The 22,932-nt window shown below is 36.8% G+C and overlaps 1 protein-coding gene and 1 long non-coding RNA gene across 2 annotated transcripts in view; one reads left to right on the forward strand and one right to left on the reverse strand.

Annotated features, from left to right (window-relative positions):
• LOC126006085 (uncharacterized) overlaps positions 1 to 22,932 on the forward strand; it is a 1,493,032-nt gene that overhangs the window by 1,114 nt on the left and 1,468,986 nt on the right. The gene's annotated exons all lie outside the window — the stretch shown is intronic.
• The window catches only part of SRFBP1 (serum response factor binding protein 1), a 48,793-nt gene continuing 34,314 nt past the window's right edge, over positions 8,454 to 22,932 (reverse strand). The window contains exons 4-8 of the mRNA XM_049771401.1: positions 19,882 to 19,953; positions 14,043 to 14,124; positions 11,365 to 12,067; positions 9,164 to 9,192; positions 8,454 to 8,662 (exon numbers count right to left, since the gene is read on the reverse strand). Of these exons, the coding sequence (XP_049627358.1) occupies positions 8,478 to 8,662; positions 9,164 to 9,192; positions 11,365 to 12,067; positions 14,043 to 14,124; positions 19,882 to 19,953 (1,071 nt within the window). The 3' untranslated portion in view covers positions 8,454 to 8,477. The remainder of the gene's footprint in view (positions 8,663 to 9,163; positions 9,193 to 11,364; positions 12,068 to 14,042; positions 14,125 to 19,881; positions 19,954 to 22,932) is intronic.

The raw sequence follows: 22,932 nt of genomic DNA on the forward strand, positions 1-22,932 counted from the left end.
TACCTTAGTGCAACCGGGCAAATCTCAGCACACCCCAAGTTAGGACCCACCATTTCTGGCCGACTGGGTTGGCACCCAGGGAAGGCCTGGAGGCCGGGGGCAGAAGAGGGGACAGCTGGGGGCCTATCAAGGCTCCCAGCACCCCCAAGCTAGGGAGAAGTCCTTCGACATGGGGTCTTCCCAAACCCCATGCCAGCTAGAGCTAGCCTCCAGATCAAGAAAGGATGACATCTACTGAACTTTATGAGAGTAAGATGTACTTGGCTAAAGGTGATTACGATTAAGCCTTCATTAATGTCTAAGTTCATGCATTTATACACACATATATGTGATATTGGATTCTAACTCCAGTTAATCTTGAATATGGGTTTGAACCATGAGGGTTCTTTCCTATAAAATGCCAGTGTTAATTCATGACGCTGATTGTCCAATCCAGTGCATGTATGTTATAATCTTTAGAATTTTCCTAACATTTTTTTCAGCTTATTTAGTTAAATAACAAAGCATATACTATCCATAGGCAGAATGTGTTAACAAAGTGCTATCAAATAAGGTTTCCTAACAACTGAAAGCGGTATAAACAAGTCATTTTGGAAAATACTTAGTACAATTGTTCTTTGAATGCTAGGGGTAAACACTTGTCATTCCCAACACCCTCATAATTGTCCACCTTACTTTACTCATTATTGTTACTGCTATTACAGTATTGTGTGTGCACATTTGGTTGTGGGGCTTGCTGTGAGTCATGCTTGATTGTAATGGGTGGCCACACTTGGTTGCGTTACATGGTTTTCCTGTTTTCAGTTCTCCTGTCTGGAGTCATGAAACTCGTCACGTCCACACATTAGTTCCAAATTTGTGAAGATCTCAATATTTTATGGTGCCTTATTGTTGATATATTTTTTGTCTCATTTTAGGGCTCAGACACTACTCCTGGCAGGATCAGGGGACCATATAGGATGCTGGGAATCAAACCCAGATTGGCCACATGCAAGGCAAACACCCTACTGCTGTGCTATCACATCAGACCCTATGCTTGATATTTTTGATTGATCTTTCTTCAGGTTCATCAAATCTGCTTGCCTCAATCAGTTTCTAAATCTACCTGCTTCATTTTTCTTTTTTCTTTTTTTTAAATAAATTTTCAACTTCTGGAGTTTAGGGCCTTCTCAGGTCTTTCCTGAACATGTACAGAGGCCTGTGAATGTCTATTACATCTTTAATTCTAAGACAGTATTAGAGTTTATCAAAATCCTAAGGACACTAAATTCTCTAAATATTAAGTTTGTGCTCTAACTTACTTTTATCACAACTACTATACATTAATTATGTCAGGTAGTAGTGATGCTAAACAATTGCTTCTAATTTTCTTCAAAAAGTGATCTCAGGCAGAGCTTTTGTAGAGCAAGATCCTAGTCTAAACATGTGTGTGTGTGTGTGTGTGTGTGTGTGTATGAAATTCCCAATGAACTACCAAAATGGTCAAATAATAAAAATTCTCAATTCTCCACGGTTGTGTTAAAAAGAGCTAGAATCTTGATGGTCCTATCCTGTGGTTACCAGTATAATGGTTCTTGAGAAGGACAAATTGGGATTCCTCAAGATAGCTGTTCTTATCAAGATTTGGCCATTTCTCAGGAATTCACACTAGATGATGTAAACCTTTGATTAAATCCATATTCTAATAAACTGATAGTGATGAATTTTCTTTTGGATGGTGCTAGGGATTGAATCTAGGACCTCATATGAGCAAGACAAGTTCTTTAGCACTGATCTGTGACAACCTGAGCAATTTTCTCACTTTTATGAAAATATCTGAATATCCTTACTTTGCTATTACTATTTTGTTATCTTCACCCCAAATAACTTTTCTCAAGTATTTTCTCAAAATACCAGTAGAGACCATATACTCCTGAAAAGAAAGTAAAAGAAGTCAAACATATACTAAACTGTTTTTAGTAGACTTGTTCTGCAGAGGCATCATTTAGCAGGTCTAAAATTTCTCTGTATCCCTAGGGATGAGTAAATAAATTGTGGATAATGGAAATAATCTGTTAGAGAACTTACATGTCAACAAGCATGGAGGACTGCTTGAAGAAACTCTAGCTAGCAAATTTTGGGGCAAATTAAAGACCAAAATAAGTAATGAACTTCTATTTCTGTCCATTATTGAATATCAGGATCATATGTGCCTGCCTTCCTTGCCTAGAGAGCTGGATAAAAGTACAGCGATGATTTTTATACCATTAAAAAATGGCTACACAGGCTAGTTGCAGGTGAGTGAAGGAAAACAAACCAATTCTCTGCCTTAAGAGTTTCCAAACAGGGGCCGGAGAGATAGCATGGAGGTAGGGCGTTTGTCTTGCATGCAGGATGGTGGTTTGGATGCCAGCATCCCATATGGTCCCCCGAGCCTGCCAGGAGTAATTTCTGAGTGTAGTGCCAGGAATAACCCCTGAGCACTGCCGGGTGTGACCCAAAAACCGAAAGAAAACAAAAGTTTCCAAACAATAATATAGTCCATAAAAAAGGACCCTAAAATAGCCAATAGCCAATAGTTTCCAAATCAAGAGTTCAGACAGGTTAGTGTGACTAAATTGGTGAGGCAAGTAGATAAAGACAATGTAACCCAGGAATCTATCCATGTCTTATGTATAAGTATGAAGAATATACAAAGACCAGGAGAAAAAAATGATCAGAAGGGGTGGGAGAACAATCCCAGGAACTCACAAGAACAGGTATAGTCTGTTTCACCAGACAAAAAGCAGTTAGTAGAACACCAGTCACTAACAGACAGAAACTGAAAAGATCTTCTAATAGACAAAACATTAGGCAAAGTTCTTAGAAAAGTAGTGTATTACTGGGACCAAATGGGCGCCAGATTAAGATTTCTCAATCTAAATCTGAGCACTGTTGACATGTTGTTAAATATACTATCACCACTCTGGACTTCAGTCACTAGTAGCATTGCCTCTTTTCCCAGTTATTAATACTCAAATCATGTCCAGATTGTTGCCAAATGTCACCAAGAAGAAATTTTCACCTAGTTAAGAATCACTGTAGAAAATTAAAATAGCTACTAGTGTCCCATATTTACAAGTAGGAAAAATATATAAGCATGTAAGACAAATGGGGTATCACAGCAATATGTATGTAAACAGAAATAGTATAAAGGGGAGGAAACAAACAAACAAACAAAAAAACCTCTTAAACCAGTGGTTTTCAGCTGAGTCCACTTACAGTTGTTGTCCCACCAGTATATTAAACTATGTTAATATATAATGTTAATATATATTAAATATGCTAATATAATAGTGAGATCAGACAGTGATAGATTAAAGATGTGTGTGGTAAATACTGCATCAGTAACAAAGTTTACAGTAATTAAAAAATATAAAAACTGAGACAATGAGATACTGAAAAATATTTACAAAAGGATATACAAGAATTTGTCCAGTCACCATTCTTTTTTTTGGGGGTCAACATCCAGCAGTGCTCAGGGGACCATATGGGATGCAGGGAATTGATCCCAGGTCCACAGTGGGTCTGTCGCATATGCAAGGCAAACTCCTTACTGCTATGCTGTCTCTCTGATCGCAGTCACCATTCTTAACTATAGTTGCAATAACCGATTATTTCTACTAAGTAAAGAAAGTAAAATCAGTTTTAGAATATACAGTCTCAATCATATCTCCCTGAAAGATTACTAAATATAAAGTACTTTCCACTGGAGAAGTACTTGGAACAAGAAAGCAAAATTAATATCCAGTTATAGGCAATATGGATATCAGCATTGAATACAACATCCCTTTTGTGCCATCTCTAACTTCAGTGAAATAATGGGATGAGTATCCAAATGCAAATAAGGAGACAATGAAAAATAAACTAGCTTGAAGTTTCCTATTGTTATCAAGAAATGGGGACACTTAGGAACATATATCTGATAACTGTACTGTGATAATATGAGAGAAAATGAGTGGGAAGCAGAGAAGGAAAAAAGGAAAAGGGAGAAAAAGAGCTAGGAAGAAAAGTGAGACTGGCTCTTTAGTTTCTGGTGCTTCCACGAGTGGCTACTTGGAGGGTGGTCTGCAGACTGGAGTTAGGGTTGCCTGGTGCCTCAGAAGGGAGAACCAGGATTCCTGGGTGTCTGCACTGGATCTGCCAGAGTAGCTTCAGTGACTGGGCAGATTGAGGGACCCACAGATCACATGCAGATGCACGTGAGGAAAATTCATTTGTGTTGATTGAGCTCAGCCCTGTACCCAGTAGACAGGCAAGGAGAAGATGAAGCCTGTGCTCGTCAGAGATGACATGTGGCATATGTGCAGGAGGAAAGTGACAGCAGCATCAGACAAGTGGTATTGGCTGTCCTCAGAATACAGGAATTTTGGATCCAGTGCCTCTAGTCATGAGTGTGTGGGGACACCTTGAGTTGAATATGGCACGAAGCACCTAGATGTAATTTGCATGACTATTTCACCCAGAATCACACTTGGTCATCTGGAGTATAACCTGGACGCTACCCTAACTACCTGACTTCCTGGCCCATCTCCTTAACTGAAGTTTCACTCTAGTGTTCAGCATGGTTTGTTCTCCATGCAATACGGGTGTCTTTACAAGTAGAAATTCTACAAGCAGATCTACTTGACAGAATGGTCATTGAATCCATCCTTTTATGAGAATTTATCTGAACTTAGGAAATCAATTTTCATGTTTTTATTTGTTCAAGTTGTTGCTGACATTTTCTAGGGGTGGCACAGAACAAGACTTCTCAGGATTTGCAACATGATTCCACTGACCACACCTATATTGTCTTGACTGTGGACAATGAGACCCTGGGTTCATTTGACAGGTGCTACCATCGGAAAATAATTTTTTGGGTTTCACTTGGGCCTCTCTGGAGGTTAAGGTCAAGGTGGTTAAGGTCAAGAGTGAGGTTCCAGGAATCTCTGGGAGCTGATCTGGTGTAATCATCCTTCCTTTTGGGCTGGATGGGAGACAAGCAAAAATGAAGCTTTTGATTCTGACCTGACTTCTGGATTTCTCTGCCTGCTCTTCGAGAACACATTAAGTAGCAGGACCCCTGGGCTTCCTGAAATATATTTTGAGAGTATCACTGACAGATTTCAAGGTTCCAGGGAGGGTGGTCCTTACAGTGATGGCTCAGACCTCCACTTAGGGCAGGGACTCAGATATGGCATGTGACCAATACTGTCCTGCTTCCTGTTGGAAGATGTTGAACCCTTTTTTTGGTGATTTGAGAGTCCAGAAATATCTCCCAAAATTGGAGATTATATCCCATTCTTCCGTTCCCCCTCCTGGGGGAAGCCTAAGTGACAATTCTCCACCGTAAATAATCCAGACAGATACAAAGGTTGGGGGACAAAAGTTGGTGAGGCAAATCTTTTAACAGTTCTGATGCCAACTCCAAAACAACCACCGAGCTAGCTGTCAGTTTTGCCAAAGTTTTTCTTGTTTTGCCCATAAGCTCTCTATTCTTTCCTTAATCGGCCCCACCTGGAAGATCCAGGTGAAACGACAGGCAAAAACAATCTTACGAAAATACACTACAGCTTCTTATTTCAGCATCGGTATTGGAGGTGTTCCCACTGGAACCTCATTTTCATCCTTCCTGTCACCAGGGCTGCTTGCTTTCATGAAGAAGCTCCCTGCAAAGGTTGAGTTTCTCCTCTTCCTTGTGCTCCTGAGTGCCTCATGATCACTTCCTGATGTTAGTCCACTTTAAAGTTCTTGCAGCAGTTTTTAGCAGATGAACAGATGTGTTTTTAAGAAGTTTAAAACCTGGAAACCTGTGCCACAAAAAGTAAAAACTCAGTGACTATTCTTTATAAAGTCACTCCAGGCTCCAAATGTCCACTGTAAGGATGCAAAGTCCTGGTCCTTGTGCATTTTTATGGCACATAGGGAGGCTGCTATAGGAGGGAATCAGCTTATCTCCGACTTTACTTTTCCTGCTGAAAACAAATTTTTTCCCTTCTGGATTGACAGAGATTCTCTCCAGGTGCCTGTGGCAGGACTGTACCGGAGAAGCTGTCTGAATTGGCTTTGAGTCTCATTTTCTGACATACATTGAGGTATAGGTATATATATTTTTTCCCGAGGTTGAAGTGCCTTTAATGAATGCAGGCCTGGCCTTTGTGGTGCCTTCTCTTCGAATGCGAGTTAAATTAAAAATCTACAGGTGGGAGCGGAGACTGGTTCTTCTCTGGTCACTACAAAAGGAGATGCAGCTCTCACCCTATGTTCCAGCCAGTGCTTCTCCAGTCTGTTTTCTCTTCAAAGCACCTGTCTTCGAAGGAGGAAATTAATCTTTTGACTTTAAAAACGGGAAATCCATACAAAGTCTACAGCTTGTTCTTTCCCTCAGAGCTGGAATATGGTTTTGTGTATTCAGATTTTCAGCATGGATGGCTCAGGATCACTGATATCTTCAAGTAGTTAGTATCCTTTCTACAACTTCCTCGAATTTCTCAGGCAGTCTTCAATATGATCCCTCTGAAGTAATGTGCAACGATCTTTATGGTGAGCTGCAGGCTCTGAAGTTGAAGTTCCGACAGCATTATCTCAAGCATTCAAATTTTCTTTTAACCACCAGGTGTCTGATGGTTTCCTCTATGACCTCCTCGGGGTTGCTCAGGTCTGCATCCTTGAACTTGTGGGCTATCGAAGCCCAACCTATCACCTTCACCCATTGTTTAAGGGTCTTAGTACATACCTGCACCATGTTGATGCTTTCTCCTTGAACATTGAAAAGCAGTGGAAGTATAAATTGTAGCCTATTAATCACCTGGACTAATTTTGACAGTATTGGGGTGGTTCAAGGTATTTATAATGTGAACTTCCTGGGAAAAGGTTTGGAGCCTCAAACTCATTATTCTCACAGCTCTATGTATCCCAGGTATGACATTATAGAGGCCAAGTTCACGTGGGCATTATTGTGTCCAGGATATCATTTTTGCCAGGGTTTTCCTTGGGATAAATTCACAATACATTTCATATTAGAAACTGATATTTGGGCTGCTGCTTTTATTTTCCATGTATCTCATGAGAATACAGCTTCCATGGAAATGGGATGGCTCCTGCGTATTTCAGTCATGTTCTCATAGACTTGGTGAGCACATATTAAATACTATAGATATGGCAGTGAAATGTTTAAGGAATTTGGGTGAAGCATATTATATAGTAAGAATAGAACCCTGACCAAATGATTTTCTTCCTTTTTTTGAAGGGGAGCCAGGGGACAAGAGGGTTACCAAGTGGTGCCCAGGAAGCTTGACAGCTCACTGGTGATTCTCAGTCAGGCCAGCAGTTCAAAGCAAAGGCCAAAGAAATGATATTACTTGGGCCCAGTGGTGCCTGGGGGACCAAGTGGTACTAGGTTAAATGCAGGTCCTCTAACCATAGTTCTATGACTGGACGCTGGCCTTAGCTTATTGGAGGAAATTCATGCAATATCTGACAAAAAAATCTTGGTTCAGGGCAGAAGATGACTACAAAACATAATTAACCTACATTTTGGGATGGAGAAATTTGGGTCCTATGGCATCAGACTGTTCATCAAAAACATGTAGATAATACAATTATCAATCACACCTTTATAAAGTCCTCTAAAATTCTGTGCTGTACAAGGAAACAAGTGAGTTTTTCAGATTGGAACTACTCTCAGTACTTATTGATGATAACGTGATCTTTTGTGTTTAGAGCCCTCACAGACCTGGTCTCATGTATCTCTTTCTTTGGACCATTATAATTTGTATTGTTTCCCCTACATTAACACATAACTGTAAGTACAAAAGGCTTTGATGACCTCTCTAAAATTTTGAACGCACTTTTTTAACTTGAGGGACTTGGGGAACTCAATCCCATACTCCCAAACCCCTGTCAAAGCAGCAGTTAGTGTCAGAAAACAAACTTGCTTTGGGTGAATTTTTCCCTTTCATTTTGCAGTGGACACCACATTGCTGTTGGGGTAAGAAGTCATGGTACACTTGGCAGACTGAAGGAAAGCACCTCAACCTTGCAGTTTGCTTAACCCTAGATAAGGGCATAGAAATATTATTTTTTTACCTTTCCTGTCTTACCTGTTCATAATTAAAAGCAAAGGCGATCTGCTTAAAATAGCTATAGTCACTCATATTTTTCTATTATTATTTTAAATAAACCTTAATTTTATTTTCACTGAACTAATGGAATAGACTTCATAAGCACAAATGCTATAATTTCAAAATTATTTTAGAGAAATAAGTCTGGGGTATGAATTTCAGATTCTTGGTTTTTGGAAGGCATATGTAAAGATAGCCTGAACATACTATTAAATATACATACATACATATAAATATGTATTTATATTACCACTAAAAGACTTATGGATATAGATGTTTAAATGGACAGCTAAATGATGAGTTGACCAAAGAAAAATAAAGTCTTCGATGGAAAAGTTAACAGAAAGATGTTTATTAGTCATCAAATGTAATTTTTTTCCCTTGAAACACAGCAATTTTGGACTGTTGTTCTTTTCGCTTCCTGCTTGCTTCCCAGGAAGGATGAAGGGGCAGTTGTGATTGTTGTTTTATATTTTTAAGTCCCCTTTGTCCACTTCTATTAATTTGATTCTTGACCTGAGGTTCATTCTGCTGAAGATCTAGAAGAAAGCAAAAGTACCTAATGAAAACTCACTATATATAAAATTGTAAATAAGAGGAAAATGTTTTATCTTCTCAAATCAGTACTTAAGGGAAGAACTTATGTTTTTAGAAATGGCTCACAATGAGGCAGTGACAGACAATAAAGCAGACAAAACATTTCCCTTGCATGTAGTTATCTTGGTTTAATCCCTGACATCCCCATATGGTTCCCAGAGCCCCAGGAGTAATCCCTGAGGGTAGACCCAGCACTAAGCAATGTGGATGACCACATGTGGTTCAAAGGCAAGTGGTTCAACAAAAAATTATAACTATTCTCTGCAGAACTTGGGAGGTGGGTAGATGGGACTGGGAAATAGCTAAAATAAAAATTACACCTATAATTCCATTTCTGTATAATACAGAATTCATTCAAGACATTAATGACCATTTTTTTCATCCTTTTACTTTGACAATGCATTGCTCAATTACATATGGAAGTCAGGAAGTCACATACATACCTGCGGCTGTGCTTTTGGGAGCCTGTTCTCTGTAATTTTTAAAAGAAAAAGACCATTAAGATTTTTAAAAGAACAAAACAACAACAACAAAAAACTTTTAAAAGAGAAATAAATCCCCTCGTTGTAAGAAGCAATAGTGTAATGAAACTGGTGCTAAAACTTACTAAAAACTATTATATTCTCTTATGCCATTAGCAAATATTCACATACACACAAAGAGAAAACAAAACTTTATATCAAAACTCCCAATATTATGACCAAACGTGTAGAAATTTTCCTTTCATTAAGAATTTTGATTCTTAAGGCTATTTAATTATCTCCTATCTATTTACTCATAAAGTCTAGTACTAAGAAGTTCAAATGATCACAGGAAAAATATGTCAAATATAATAAAAACTTTACTTGCATTTTGTGGGACAAGAAAGGGAGAGCAGTGTTGTTGCCTTGATTTTTAAAGTGTTGCAGGGACACAAATAATGGTACTAAATATCTAGGGTAAGTAGGGTCACACTGGGAGATGGCTTGAAGCACCATGGTGTCTGTTGGAACCTATAGTCTCTTTTTTTATTTTTTATTTTTGGTTTTTGGGCCACACCCAGTAACGCTCAGGGGTTACTCCTGGCTATGTGCTCAGAAGTTGCTCCTGGCTTGGGGGACCATATGGGACACCGGGGGATCGAACCAGGGGATCGAACCGCAGTCCGTCCAAGGCTAGCGCAGGCAAGGCAGGCACCTTACCTCGAGCGCCACCGCCCAGCCCTGGAACCTATAGTCTCTTAAGTCACATTTTCAGTCCCAGTAGTGTGTCATTATTTTTTCAGTGAGAAACATGTATAGATAGCCCTTAGCAGGTTTGGAAGGTAGAAGTATAACATTATTTCCAGGGTTCCAAAGATGGCTGTTTGTTCTTCTCAAGAGTTTTCTTAGGAAAATTACATCATAGTTTTATTTTCTATCCTATTACAAAATTATGTGCCCAATATAGAGAAAGCTTATGGAAGAAAATAGCTGTCAATGTAAGACCTTAATTCTAAATCAAGAAGGTCTCCCCTATCATTCAAGAATAACAAATAAAACTAAACTTAGAACAGTTGTGAAAACTGGTAGTTAGGATTTTATCCCCCAATACAAAGCAGTATGGAGAATTCCAGTGGTAATACAAGCAGCCTTATATATCTGAACAGGGAGGGCGTTGTTAAGGAGATGTGGGGCATTGGAGGTTGGAAGTTTGCTCGGTGAAAGGGGGGGCTGTTCTTTTTATGACTGAAACCCAACTACAATCATGGTGCTTAAATAAACAACAACAACAACAACAAAAAAAAAAAACAATAAAAGAAAGAAAGTGATATTTTCAATGGTCCCGGGTCATCAACAACAAACTATCCAATTTATTCATCTCAGAAAAGAGACATGTGGGAAAGTGACTTAATATTAAAGTGCCTGTGATGCAGGCATAAGGCCACAAGTGTGATCCTCTTCGCATGCCAAGGGCAATTCCTGCAGCACTACCATTTGGGATCCCTGGTGCTTTAACAAAGTAAACACTCACTGGCACATTGGAGCCAACTGAGTCAAGAACCCAGGTGAGTACCAAAACAGTGTGTGTGTGAGCCATGACCAAGTGTGCATCCCTTTGTTATCACAGTAACAATAAAGGGAGGGAAAATTTAATTTAAAAAAGACCAAAAAAATAGGATAGGAGATATTTCCAAACAGTTTCATCCAAAGCTAGCTCAAATTAGCAAATTTCAACAGTTGGTAAATGAAAATGACCTAAAATTTACTATAAATCCCATATTCTGATAAAGCTAAATACTGTGTGTTGCCATACATGAATACATTTATATTCTCCCAGTATAAAGTTGAAGAAGGCCAAGTCTAAGCACAGAATGCATTATAGTAATTAGAACCTACTGGGTAATAACTTCTTTTATCTTTAAAATGTACAGTGTTTCTATCTTTTAAAAAATTCAGAACTAGGGACTGGAGAAGTAGTGCAAGTGGTAAGGTGCCTGCCTTGCCTGAGCTAGCCTAGGATGAACCATGGTTAGATCCCCTGTATGGTCCCCCAGGCCAGAAGCAATTTCTGAGCACAGAGCTCAGTAACCCCTTTGCATCATGGGTGTGCCACCCCTCAAAAAAAATTCAGAACTAAAACTTAAGAACTTAGTACTAATATCTATCCAGGATAATATTCTTACCTTTGAGAGATTTTAGATCCAGATAAAGAATGAAAAAATATTGATTCAAATTTCCTTATTTCTGTACTTGACTTGTTTAAGTTGTCTCTAACATCCTGATGGGTATCAAGTTTATGTTCTTTGAGTAACAACTTGGTGTGCTTTTTTGGTTCCCTAACTGATGACTGAGAACTACTTTCTTTCTTTCTTGTCCGCTTGACTTTCCCAATGAAGAAGTCATCACCAGAGTCACTATCCTCAGACATGGAAGACTGTTTATAAAACCTTTCTTCTGTACTATCATCAAAATACTCTTTCTCTTCAGCTAGTTCTTCATCATCACTGTTAATACCAACTGAGCTTTCAGATGCAATTTTCTGGGGGGTTTGACTTAATATTTTCTTTTTAGGGTTAGTTATCTTTGGGGATCCCACTGAATGAACTGTAGAATTCTTCACAGAAGGATTTGATGGTGAATTTGGCACATCTGTTGCTTTGGGTCCATGTTCCAGCTTGGCTATTTTTTCTTTTGAATTATTTAATGTTTTTTTTGCCAATATTTTGGTTTCTTTCTCTTTTTGCTCACTGGTAATAATAGTTTCTTCATGCTGTAACTTACTGGCATCATCTGAACACAAAGTGTCCTTGGACTGGTTTTCTTCTGATGCATTCTTTAATGAGTTGGTTTCATTATGTCTTGCATCTTTAAAGGCTTTCACAGCAGCTGCAAAAGAAATAACATGACTGTTTTCAGAAACAAAATAAATAACATGAAACATTATTGTTTAAATATTTTTCTAAATATTTGGAAAAATTTAGGTCAATGTGAATGTATAATGAGTCTGACTGACTTCACAAGGATTATCAATTGGCTTTTCAAATATAAATCTCAAAAAATACTGAGATATCCAATTAAATCGTAAAAATAAAGGGAAAGCCATTGTTGGAATAACTGGTCTTCACTCTATTCAGCAAAATTGTTTTTGTTGGCACTCATCACACACAGGATGAAAGCACCTTTGTATTGAAGTACCTTTTGGATTGGTGCCAAAGACCACTTTTCTCCTTCTCTGGGTATGGTCTTTGGATTCCCAATAAAGCCCCTAAGGGCTCAGGGAGAAGCTGCTTGCAGTTTTGGTTTTCCACTACTGAACTTTCTACCTGCTGGACTTAGGGCTAGCAAGAGGAAGGCTCGAAGTAGAAGTCCCTTAACCCGTGTTTATCTCCATAACTTTGTGTAGATTATTTCCTGTATCAACGTTTGCTACTAAACCTGTGTCTGCGCCGTCCTCTGGGATTGGGCATGAGACTTCAGCTTCAAGTAAACCCCCCTTTTCGACGGGAGCACTTGGGCCATCCATACCCAGCAGTTTTCTCCTGACCCTTTGCTCATAAATCACTTCTTTTGAGGCTTTGGAAGCATATGTGGTACTGGGGACAGAACTAGGGTTGGCAGCAGGTTAAGGAAATGTTCTAACTACTGTGCTACCTCTCCAGCCTCCCAAAAGGGCATCCATAATTTTATGTCTTCTAATTATGAAGAATTAAAATACATTAAGACAACAAATTAAAGTGATTTCATTTTCTATAGGAATGATGAATTGTAATAATTGAAGAGCATTATCAATTATTTTTTCAGTTATAGTTCTTATACTTCATGACAAAAGTTTAATTTTTAAAATATGTAAGCAAATATCTTTAACTGACAATATTAAAAGATATTGATATTTTGCTGCAGGTGTCCTGCGTCTCAGCAATTCTCGTGGGCCACAGTACTTTCACGAGAGGAAAACGGGTAACACGAGGGGCCGAATATGAAATATGAAATAATGAAACCACACAGAGTATGTGGGGGTCAACACATCTTCTGGCAGAGTGCGACAAGTTTAATTTTTTGAGCAGGGTAATTTATAGGGGTAAAATTAGCCAGAGATAAAGAATAATTGTAATCACAAAGCCTAGTACAACAATAACAATACCTAAGATATGGGTGTGACTGTAAAAATTCTAAGTTACAAGAGAGAAGGTTACACTCAAGGTGACTCTTGGCAAACTTACTTCAAATGTAAAATCAAGATTAGGGGGAAGTAGGAATATCTAGAAACTTGATCTTTCTAGGCTGGACTCTATTGTTTTAAAGGTTAAGTGAAGGGAGGAGCCAAATCCCCAAGAATGAGTTTCCCTATTTCTAAAGGAGGGTCAATAGTCAAGATCTGCATTCTGGTTATGCCCTTGATTACCAGAAACTGCAGCTGCAAAGAGAGAAAAACTGTCTTTGCTTTTAGGGCTGGCTATATCCAGGAAAAGGGTTCTCAAATAATCTTTGGTGCTGGAATTTCTGAGCCAAATTATTTGATAGTACTGCCAGGCATCTCTTTGGAAATTCCTCAACCATCCACGCAGGGGAAAAGGGCATTCACAGAGGGCCTTTTGAGGAACCCCATGAGGGTTAAATTAGTTCTACTCACCAGAAAAATCTGAGGATACATCTAGTGGGCTGAGCCCCCCTAAAAGCTTAGGTATGCCCTGGCAATATTTGAAAAATTAACGAAGATCATACTTAGGAATAAAAAAATTAACCAAAGTCATAAATAGAAATTATATATAAACTAAAATTTAGAAAAAATATTTTTCTTCATTATACCCAACCCAAGCAAAAAGTAGAGGAAAAATTCTAATAAAAAATTATTTAATTTTACCTTTTAACACATCTATTTTTTTCTTCAGAAGAGGGTGCACTGCTAATCTGGCAATTGCTCTTTCTGTTGCAGTAGAATCAGACTGCAAAGTAAAACAATAAGCACAAGGGAATACAAATAACATGGCACTATAAACATAAATGTGAGAGATAGTTAGCAACTTTAAAAGATTATAATAACTTATAATAGGAATTTTTAAATATTCTCATTAGATAATCCATCTTTTAAGAAGAAATAAAACATGCTGACAAAAATATTACTCCACTTGAACAATTAAATTCTTTGACATATGTCAATGCTCAGCAGTTATTCATGGCTCTTTAAAAGAAACTTCAAAAGCTACAAGAGTGTTTGGGTCTTTCTCATCTGAAATGTCTGTATTTGCTGAAGACAATGGACTAAACTCACAAAAGGAAAATAGCTGCTTCTGTGAGTCTTCAGTTCCTTTACTGCTTTCTCTTAGTCTTCTGTCCATTTCTTCCTCATTTATTTACTTATGTTTACTGAGCCCTTACTATGTGCAGGCACAAACTTTTATACATAAGCACACAAACACAATAACTAAATCCAAGGCAAATATGATCAAATTTATAGGAAAAAGAGAAAATATTATGAAGGACTTTTATAGATGGAATTCAAAAACAATCATGTATCTTGAATTTAAATAAATTCAATTTGATGCTTACAAGGTTAAGTAGTCTCTACAAGCAGTTTCGCACCTGCATAAAAAAGTCTTCAGAATATTGGGGATAAGAAGGCAGCCACCACTTTCCTTATTTAAAGCTGACACTGTTTGCCAAGGAAAATTCTTAGGAAACTGTGGTTTTCACACACCTCCAGTTTCTTCCATCTCAAATAAATTAAATAAAAAAGGAAAAACACCTCATCGTTTAATGGAAAAATTTTTATTTTGGCATGTGGGTATTTATTGTGAGTACAAAGCTCTTAGTGTTCAATTTTGAAAAGAATTTTGAGAATGTACATGTGAATATAAACAACAGTCTAAAAATGAAAATACTTGATTACATGCAATGTTCATTCCTTTGAAATTTTGCCTGAAATGGACTCCTATGAACCAGTAGCAGTAGAACTCTAGAAGCAATACTTTACTTAATTCCAATTCTAGGTTTTAACCGAGGTTAAACACATTCCTATTTGTATTCATTAAAAGCATGAATATAGAAAAGTCCATTTAGCTAATCAGAAGAATTGTGACAAACTGTATTTTTGAACTGTTACAATCACCATAAAAGAATGATTCTAAACTTGTAGCGTTAGAAAAAATGTGGTTTTAGTCCACTGCTCTGTCTGAAATTTGTTCTCTCCCTTTCTGATTCTGTCATTGAAAGAGGATATTCCTTTACTTCATATTGAGAGAGCACTTAAAGAGTTCAACAAGATGTTAATAAATATTTGTTTCCTCTTATCTTGTAGCTGTTTACTATAATAACAAAAAAGCTTTTCTACTATATTGCTTATTCTTCAAAAAAAGAATACTATTTCTTCTATAAGTTTTAAATTTCCATCAGCTCTCTGAAATGACTACTCTCTCTTCCCCCATCTTCGCGCCAAGATCACTGCTAAGATCAACTACGGTAAAAAACATTTATGAAAAAATTGTGTAAGATCTAAGCTACACAAATAATTTATTCCACTCTACTCTCAATGATCAACCAGCCTCACCTACTCAAGGTTCTATGTAACAGACACATTTCTTATCTGAATATGGTCTACCATGCTCCCACTAATAATAAACTGAAGAATATCCAGTTCTCCTAGGATAGTCAGCTAGCTGCCTTCCTTATTTTTGCTTAAAAGTTTCATTAATTAATAGGCTTTGATACAGAAGAACCTGAATTTAATAAGGATATTGCAAATGAAATAAATAGTAACAACAGAGCTGAAATCAGATAGCTTGAGCGGAGTGTGATGACTCAGAAGTAGGGCAGTTTCTCTTGGCTTTAAATCCATCAAGGGTTGCATCAATAACTTTGATGAAACAACTGTTTTCCTTTCCTCCCTCTCCACCTTCTTTTCCTTCCTTTAATTTGGAGAAAGGTCAAAGCAATCAAATTTCACTTGATAATGTTTCAGTAAGGTCCTAAATATTTTTGCTGCATTACTAATCATAAATCAAATGAATATGCTATTACAAAATAACAAAGATAACAATATAATGTAGCTATTTACTTTCCCATTTTTAGAATAAATGACATTTTTACACTGAAAGTTTTGGAAAGGATTCAAAATGAAAGATTTTCTAAAAATCTGCAATTACACACAGACAGACAGACAGACAGACACACACACACAACCACAAATACTAAGTGTCCAAAGTAAAAACAATCTAGAAAGGGAGAAAAAGAACGCAAGAAAACTAGACACGTGACATTTCACTTTGGATATTATCAAGTTCAAATTAAGATTAATATTGCCAAATCTTACTGTCAGAGTTTAAGTGGAAACATAATATTATTAGGAAACTAAAAATAAACTGCTTTGAATCCTCACCACAAATTAAACATTAATGAATTGCCTTTAGAATACAACCAGATTTTTAAATATTTCTGAAAAAAAATCTCACATTTTTATATTTTAAAATAAGAAAAACTACTTCTCATTAATTTTTCAGAATTAGCACTAGCATGCTAGTAATTAACATGCTATCATTTTGTGAGACAGATCAAAATACAAATTTAAAACTTAACATGTCTACATTTCTCCCTTCATTTTATGAATGAATTTTCTAGTATTACGTTGCAAGATAAAACAGAGGCTGCAAAAAAACCTTTTTCATAACTTTGATGATGCTTTTCCGACCAGAACAAAGTCAACAAAAATCCTTCTCTTCTTCCACACAACCAGAAACCTTTCATATTTCTAGTCTTCTTACAGTAAGATACTTTAAAATTTAATTGTATCAGAGAGATTGTACAATGGTTAAACTTGCCTGGCAATGCAGCAAGATGCTGATCTGAGACCCCTCCCTGCACACATGTCATCTTCCCAGCACAGCCAAGTGTAACCCCTGAGCACAGAGCCAGGCCACCTAGTGAGCAACTCTCCCCACCCCAAACCTCCTGCCATTGAACTATAGACAAGTGGATGCTAGTTTATATAAATGCAAAATCAGAGCAAGTCTTTCCTCAAGGCTAATTTTACATTGATATTACTAGTTGAATATTCCAAAATGCCTTATTGTAATGAATAAAGCAAGTACCGTATTTTCCGGCGTATAAGACGACCCCCTAATTTTGCAGTTAAAACATAGGTTTAGGCCTCTATTCGCTGTATCAGACAGAACGTTCCTGTGCTGCAACTATATGTACCACAGTGAGCCAATCACAACAAGCAAAGGTTCAAAGGTTCTACTGGAATAGACTTCCTCTCTGACTCTGGCCCATCTAAGCAGGCTTTTGACAGTGTAGATTCGGGCCCAAAACATTGTCTAATTTGCATGCATAAAAAGCCTGCTTGCATTGGCTGAGTTAGAGAGGCGGTCCGAGCAGCCTTGCAGTGATTGGTCCCTTATCATAGGCACCTTTTCTGGCAATTTCCTGGTGGCCTCAGTTAATCTCCCCTACTACATGAACCAAACAACAACCCATCCTCGGACCCTAGCACTGAACCACCAATACGGTTAGCTGGGTTTTGCCAGAAGTGGCCCCCAGATCTCCTGAGTAATGTTTGGGAGCCCCCAAGAAAGAGATTTGGAAACTGCGGCCTGATTTTTTGTTTGTTTGTTTCGTTTAGCGGCATATTGATACATTTTTCGGGATATCCTCGGCTATAAGAAGACCCCCGATTTTCGGTTGACTTTTTTTTGTTTCAAAAGTTGTCTTATATGCCGGAAAATACGGTAAGCAGAAAATTGATGAAGAAATAAATTACATGACTAGCACGATCAACCACTTAAGTAAGTCCTGATACAAGGCAATGATTCCAAGATGCTACCAAATGAATATAAAATATTTATGAAAATAAACCATAATCTAAGACCATAACACAAATATTAATGAGGTAAAAAATAAAAATCACAGAAATATGCTCATAATCATAAAGAGTAATGGTCATAAACAGTAATGAAAGACATTAAAACTTGAAAGATTAAACTTCTAACAATACATCAAAATAAACATGAAGTGAAAGTTAAAACTTCAGTTTTGTTTTGGTTTTGGTTCACACCTCGCAGCACTCACGGGTCATCTTGGCTGTGTGCTCAGAAATCACTACTGGCAGGTTCTGGAGACCATGTAGGATGTAGAGGGATCAAACCCAGGTCCATCTCTTGTGCAAGGCAAACACCCTACTGCTGTGCTATCACTCCAACCCCCAAATTTAAAACTTTTTTTTTTGGTTTTTGGGCCACACCCGGCGACTCTCAGGGGTGTTAATCCCGGCTATGCCTTTAGAAATCACTCCTGTCTTGGGGGAACATAAGGGACTCCAGGGATCGAACCGAGGTCTGTCCTGGATCAGCTACGTCCAAGGCAAAAGCCCAACTGCTGCATTATCGCTCTGGCCCCAATTTAAAACATTTTTAACTTAAAGAAAATTAAAACAACATTGCAACCATCTAAGATGCAATGAAAATGGGGTTGAAAGAGCAGTGACAGCATTATATGTTGACATTAGAATAGAAGTATAAAATCTACAACTGAAAAAGACTGGGGAGACTTATCAAGGGCTGGAATACATGGCTTTCACACTCAAGGCACTGAGTTCAATCCCTGGAGTGACAAATCACCTTATAACCCAGCATGACTTAGTTACTAATACAATCAGGCCCAAACAGCAAAAACATTGCTAGTTCAAGCACTGATATTTGGCAATGCTCTGGCAAGTATCACCAGGAGTTACCCAGGGTATCACATACTTTCACAAATATACAAAAATTTAAAAAATAGTAACTTACACTTCAAAATTAAGAAGTCAGGAAAACAAAGAAAGAAAAATATGATCATAAATAAGAAATTAGAGAAAATATCAATATAAGTAAAAACAGTTAAGTAATAAAAACTCATGTATATAAATATTAATCAATAAGGAGAAATGTAGAAGGTGAAATTTTAGTTTGGAAGAGAAGGAAGGGGTGACAAATTCAATGAGCAAAGAATCTGGGTAGAAATTTTTACTGGGACTCAGTGGATGTGGCAAAGCCTTCCTTAGTTTATTTTATTATTTCTAAATCAGTTTCCTTGTTTGTAAAATTGTAAAAAATTTTTGGGTCACACCCAATTATAAAATAAAAAAAAAAAGGTGACATAAACCTAACCTTTCACAAGGACAAAGCAGTTAAAATTTTGTGAAATACTCATTAGATATTTTGAGGGCTGGAGAGATAGCACAGTGGTAAGGCGTTTGCCTTGCATATGGAAGGACGGTGGTTCGAATCCCGGCATCCCATATGGTCCCTCGAGCCTGCCAGGAGTGATTTCTGAGCAGAACCATGAGTAACCTCTGAACGCGGCCGGGTGTGACCCAAAAACAAACAAACAAACAAACAAAGATATTTTGAAAGAAAATAAAGACTCTTATTTTAATTAGGAAGACTGCTATCCAAAACACAAATGCCACAGTAAGTTTAACATACCTTTAATGACCATGAAGTTTTGATTGCACAGCAAAGCAAAATCTATATTACCATAAAACAATGATAATAATGTTTTATGGTAATAAACAGACCTTAAAAATAATAGACCTTTTTAATAGATCTTAAAAGGGGGAAAATTACCATATATGCTAAAGGAAACAGATTTTCTAGTAAACTTCTCTTCAAAACAAACATAACAATAAAGTAGGAACTTTTCATAGAAAATGAGGAACTTTGCACATCTACCTTTTTGCAGATTTTTTCAAAGTTGATATCATCACCAAGAGCAGACTTAGTTACCACATCAGGTTTCAATTCCTATAAATAAAAAAATTATTTATGAATATAATGTCAAACTGTATAATTAGAGTTCAGTTTCTCATTTGCTTTGGTTTTAAAAAACCTGATACTTAATAAGTTCTAAATATTTAGAGAAATTAACTTTTAGGAAAAAACTTATTGCAAATGATACTACTATTAAAAAAAGCTAGTCCTCTTGTGACAATCTTATACTGAGATTCCATGTAAGGTAGAAAATTTAATTTTCTCTAATAAGAAAGAAATAATAAAAACATCATGAGGGCGGCAAGATAGTACAGTGGATAAGGTGCTTGCCTTGTATGGGGCTGACCTGGGTTTGATCCTCAGCATCCATCCCCTAAGGTTCTCTGAGTACCATTTGCAGTGATAATTCCTGACTGCAGTGAGGTGTCAGAAAGTAAGATCTGAGTACTCCAAGTATGGACCCCCCAAAAAACCCAAAGCAAAATAAAACAAAACTAAAAAGAAAACTGAAGAGAGATAACTAAATTTGTTAATTTTTAAATTTAGAGAATTAGTTCTAACATCTTAATGACATGAGAACACTGGAAAAAAATTATTATTGAAAAATACTTGATTAAAAAATCAAAAGCATGAAATACCTTTCTATTATTAAGAAACTAACCTATATTAAATTCTAGAAAATTAAAAACCAGAGGAAACAAAATAATTACTAAAAATGTAACGTGGGTTTAATGATAGTACACGCCTATCTACATATTCCCCTAAAATAATTCAAGTTTGATATGCCTTCCACCAAAGAAATAAGGGATGACTTCAGTATACAACAAAATTAAATAGTTGAATATTAATAGTCAGAAAAGATTTACTGATAAAAGAATTCAGGTTATCTGACAAGCTGAGATCTATCTTTAGACACAGGGAATTAGTGAATAGCAGTTTAGCTATCCCAATGACAGTCATATGGTACCCTTAAGAAATATTCAATTTGGCTAACAGAAATTAAAGATATATAAAAGTTATGCCATGAGTTTAATGCTTAGGTAATAATTTTATTCTGTGCCTTTATTTTATTTTATTTGCTTTTTGGGCCACACCCAGTGACACTCAACAATAGCTCCTGGCTTGAGGGATCATATGGGATACTGGGGGGATTGAGTCAGTGGTCCTTCCTAGGTTAGCTGCTTGCAAGGCAAATGACCCGTCGCTTGTGCCACCGCTCTGGCCCAATATTCTGTGTCTTTAAACAAGAACAATTACCTTTCTTTATATACATCTAAATTTATTTTCTGTTGCTGTTGTTTTTGTTGCTTAAGATGAAGATTATCTTTCTTACATTTCAATACTGGTTTTAGCTATAATACACAGAGGTCAGTTATAGTGGGAGACAACCAGCAAAGACATAAAGAGTCCTAAATGAGAAACTGAAAGAATTAGGACTAATGGATCTATATAGGGTCTTTGACTCCTCAAAATACACATTTTTCTCAAGTGCATATGGACCTTCTCTAGGATATATCACACTTGTCAAACAATCAGAGAAGACTTACTACTACTGACACTTAGACTCTTCCAAACCATCATGATGGGTATCCTTCCTAATACCTTCTATGAAGCTAATATCATATTCATTCCCAAAGTTGACAAAGATACCAAGAAAGAAAACTACTGACCAATTTCACTAATGACAGTGGATGCAAAAATCCTTAACAAAATCTTAGCAAATCAAATCAAGAACAAATAAAAAAGATTATACATCATGACCAAGAGGGTTTCATCCCTAGTATGTAAGGATGGTTCACTATATGCATATTAATATACATCAAAATATATAACATCATACAGCACATCAATAAAAGGAAGGATAAAAAAACTACATGATCATACCAATTGATGCAGAGAAAGCATTTGACAAAATCCAGCACCCATTCAAGATGAAAAATATCAGCAAAGTAAGTGTGGAAGGAACCTTCCTCAAGATAGTAACAACTACCTATAAGAATCCAACAGCCAACATTATTCTCAACAGTGAAAAACTGAAAGCATTTCCTCTAAGGTTAAGCAAGGCTGTCCACTGTCCATTCTTATTCAACATAGTATTAGAAGTCCAAGCAATAGCAATCAGACAAGAGAAGGAAATCAAAGGAATACAAAAAGGAAAAGAGGGAAATCAAACCATCTCTATTTTTAGGTGGCATGATGTTATACATTGAAAACCCTAAAGAGTCAATAGAAAAGCTCCTAGAAACAATAAAGCAATACAGCAAAGTAGCCAGCTAGGAAGTCAATACACAAAAGACGGTTGCATTCCTTTATACAAATAATGACTCAGAGGAGACAGAGTCTATTTTATTTAAAATAGTGTCTAAAACTATCAAGTACACAGGAATCAACCTAACAGTAGAGGTTAGGTAAAGAAAATTTTAAACACTTCAGAAAACCTAAAAAAGACTGAAGAAAATGGAAGAAAATACCATGCTCATTGATTAGACGAATCAATATCATCAAAATGACCATCTTCCCTAAAGTACTATATACATTCAATGCAATCCCTATTCAAATTCAGACTAACTAGTTCAAGGACTTAGAACAATCAATTATAAAGATCATGTGGAACTATAAAAGACCAAGATAGAAAAATCCATATTAAGAACACATGAAATTGGGAGGCATCTCATTACCTAATTTGAAGCTCTAATATAAAATTAGTGATAAAAACAGCATGGTATTGGAACAAAGACATAATTTCAGACCAATGGGTCAGAATAGACCATTCAGTGACAAACACCCAAGTATATGGTCAACTAATCTTTGATGAAAGAGCCAAGAAATTGAACTGGAACAAAGAAAATCTCTTCAAAAAATGGTGTTGAAACAATTTGATAAACACGTGTAAGAAAATAAAGATTAATCCATATCTCACAATTTACACAAGTCAATTCAAAGTGGATTAAAGACCTTGAGATTAGACCTGAATACATAAAGTTCACTGAGGAAAACATAGAACACCCCAAG

Source organism: Suncus etruscus, chromosome 4 (assembly GCF_024139225.1).
Source record: "Suncus etruscus isolate mSunEtr1 chromosome 4, mSunEtr1.pri.cur, whole genome shotgun sequence".
NCBI lineage: Eukaryota > Metazoa > Chordata > Mammalia > Eulipotyphla > Soricidae > Suncus > Suncus etruscus.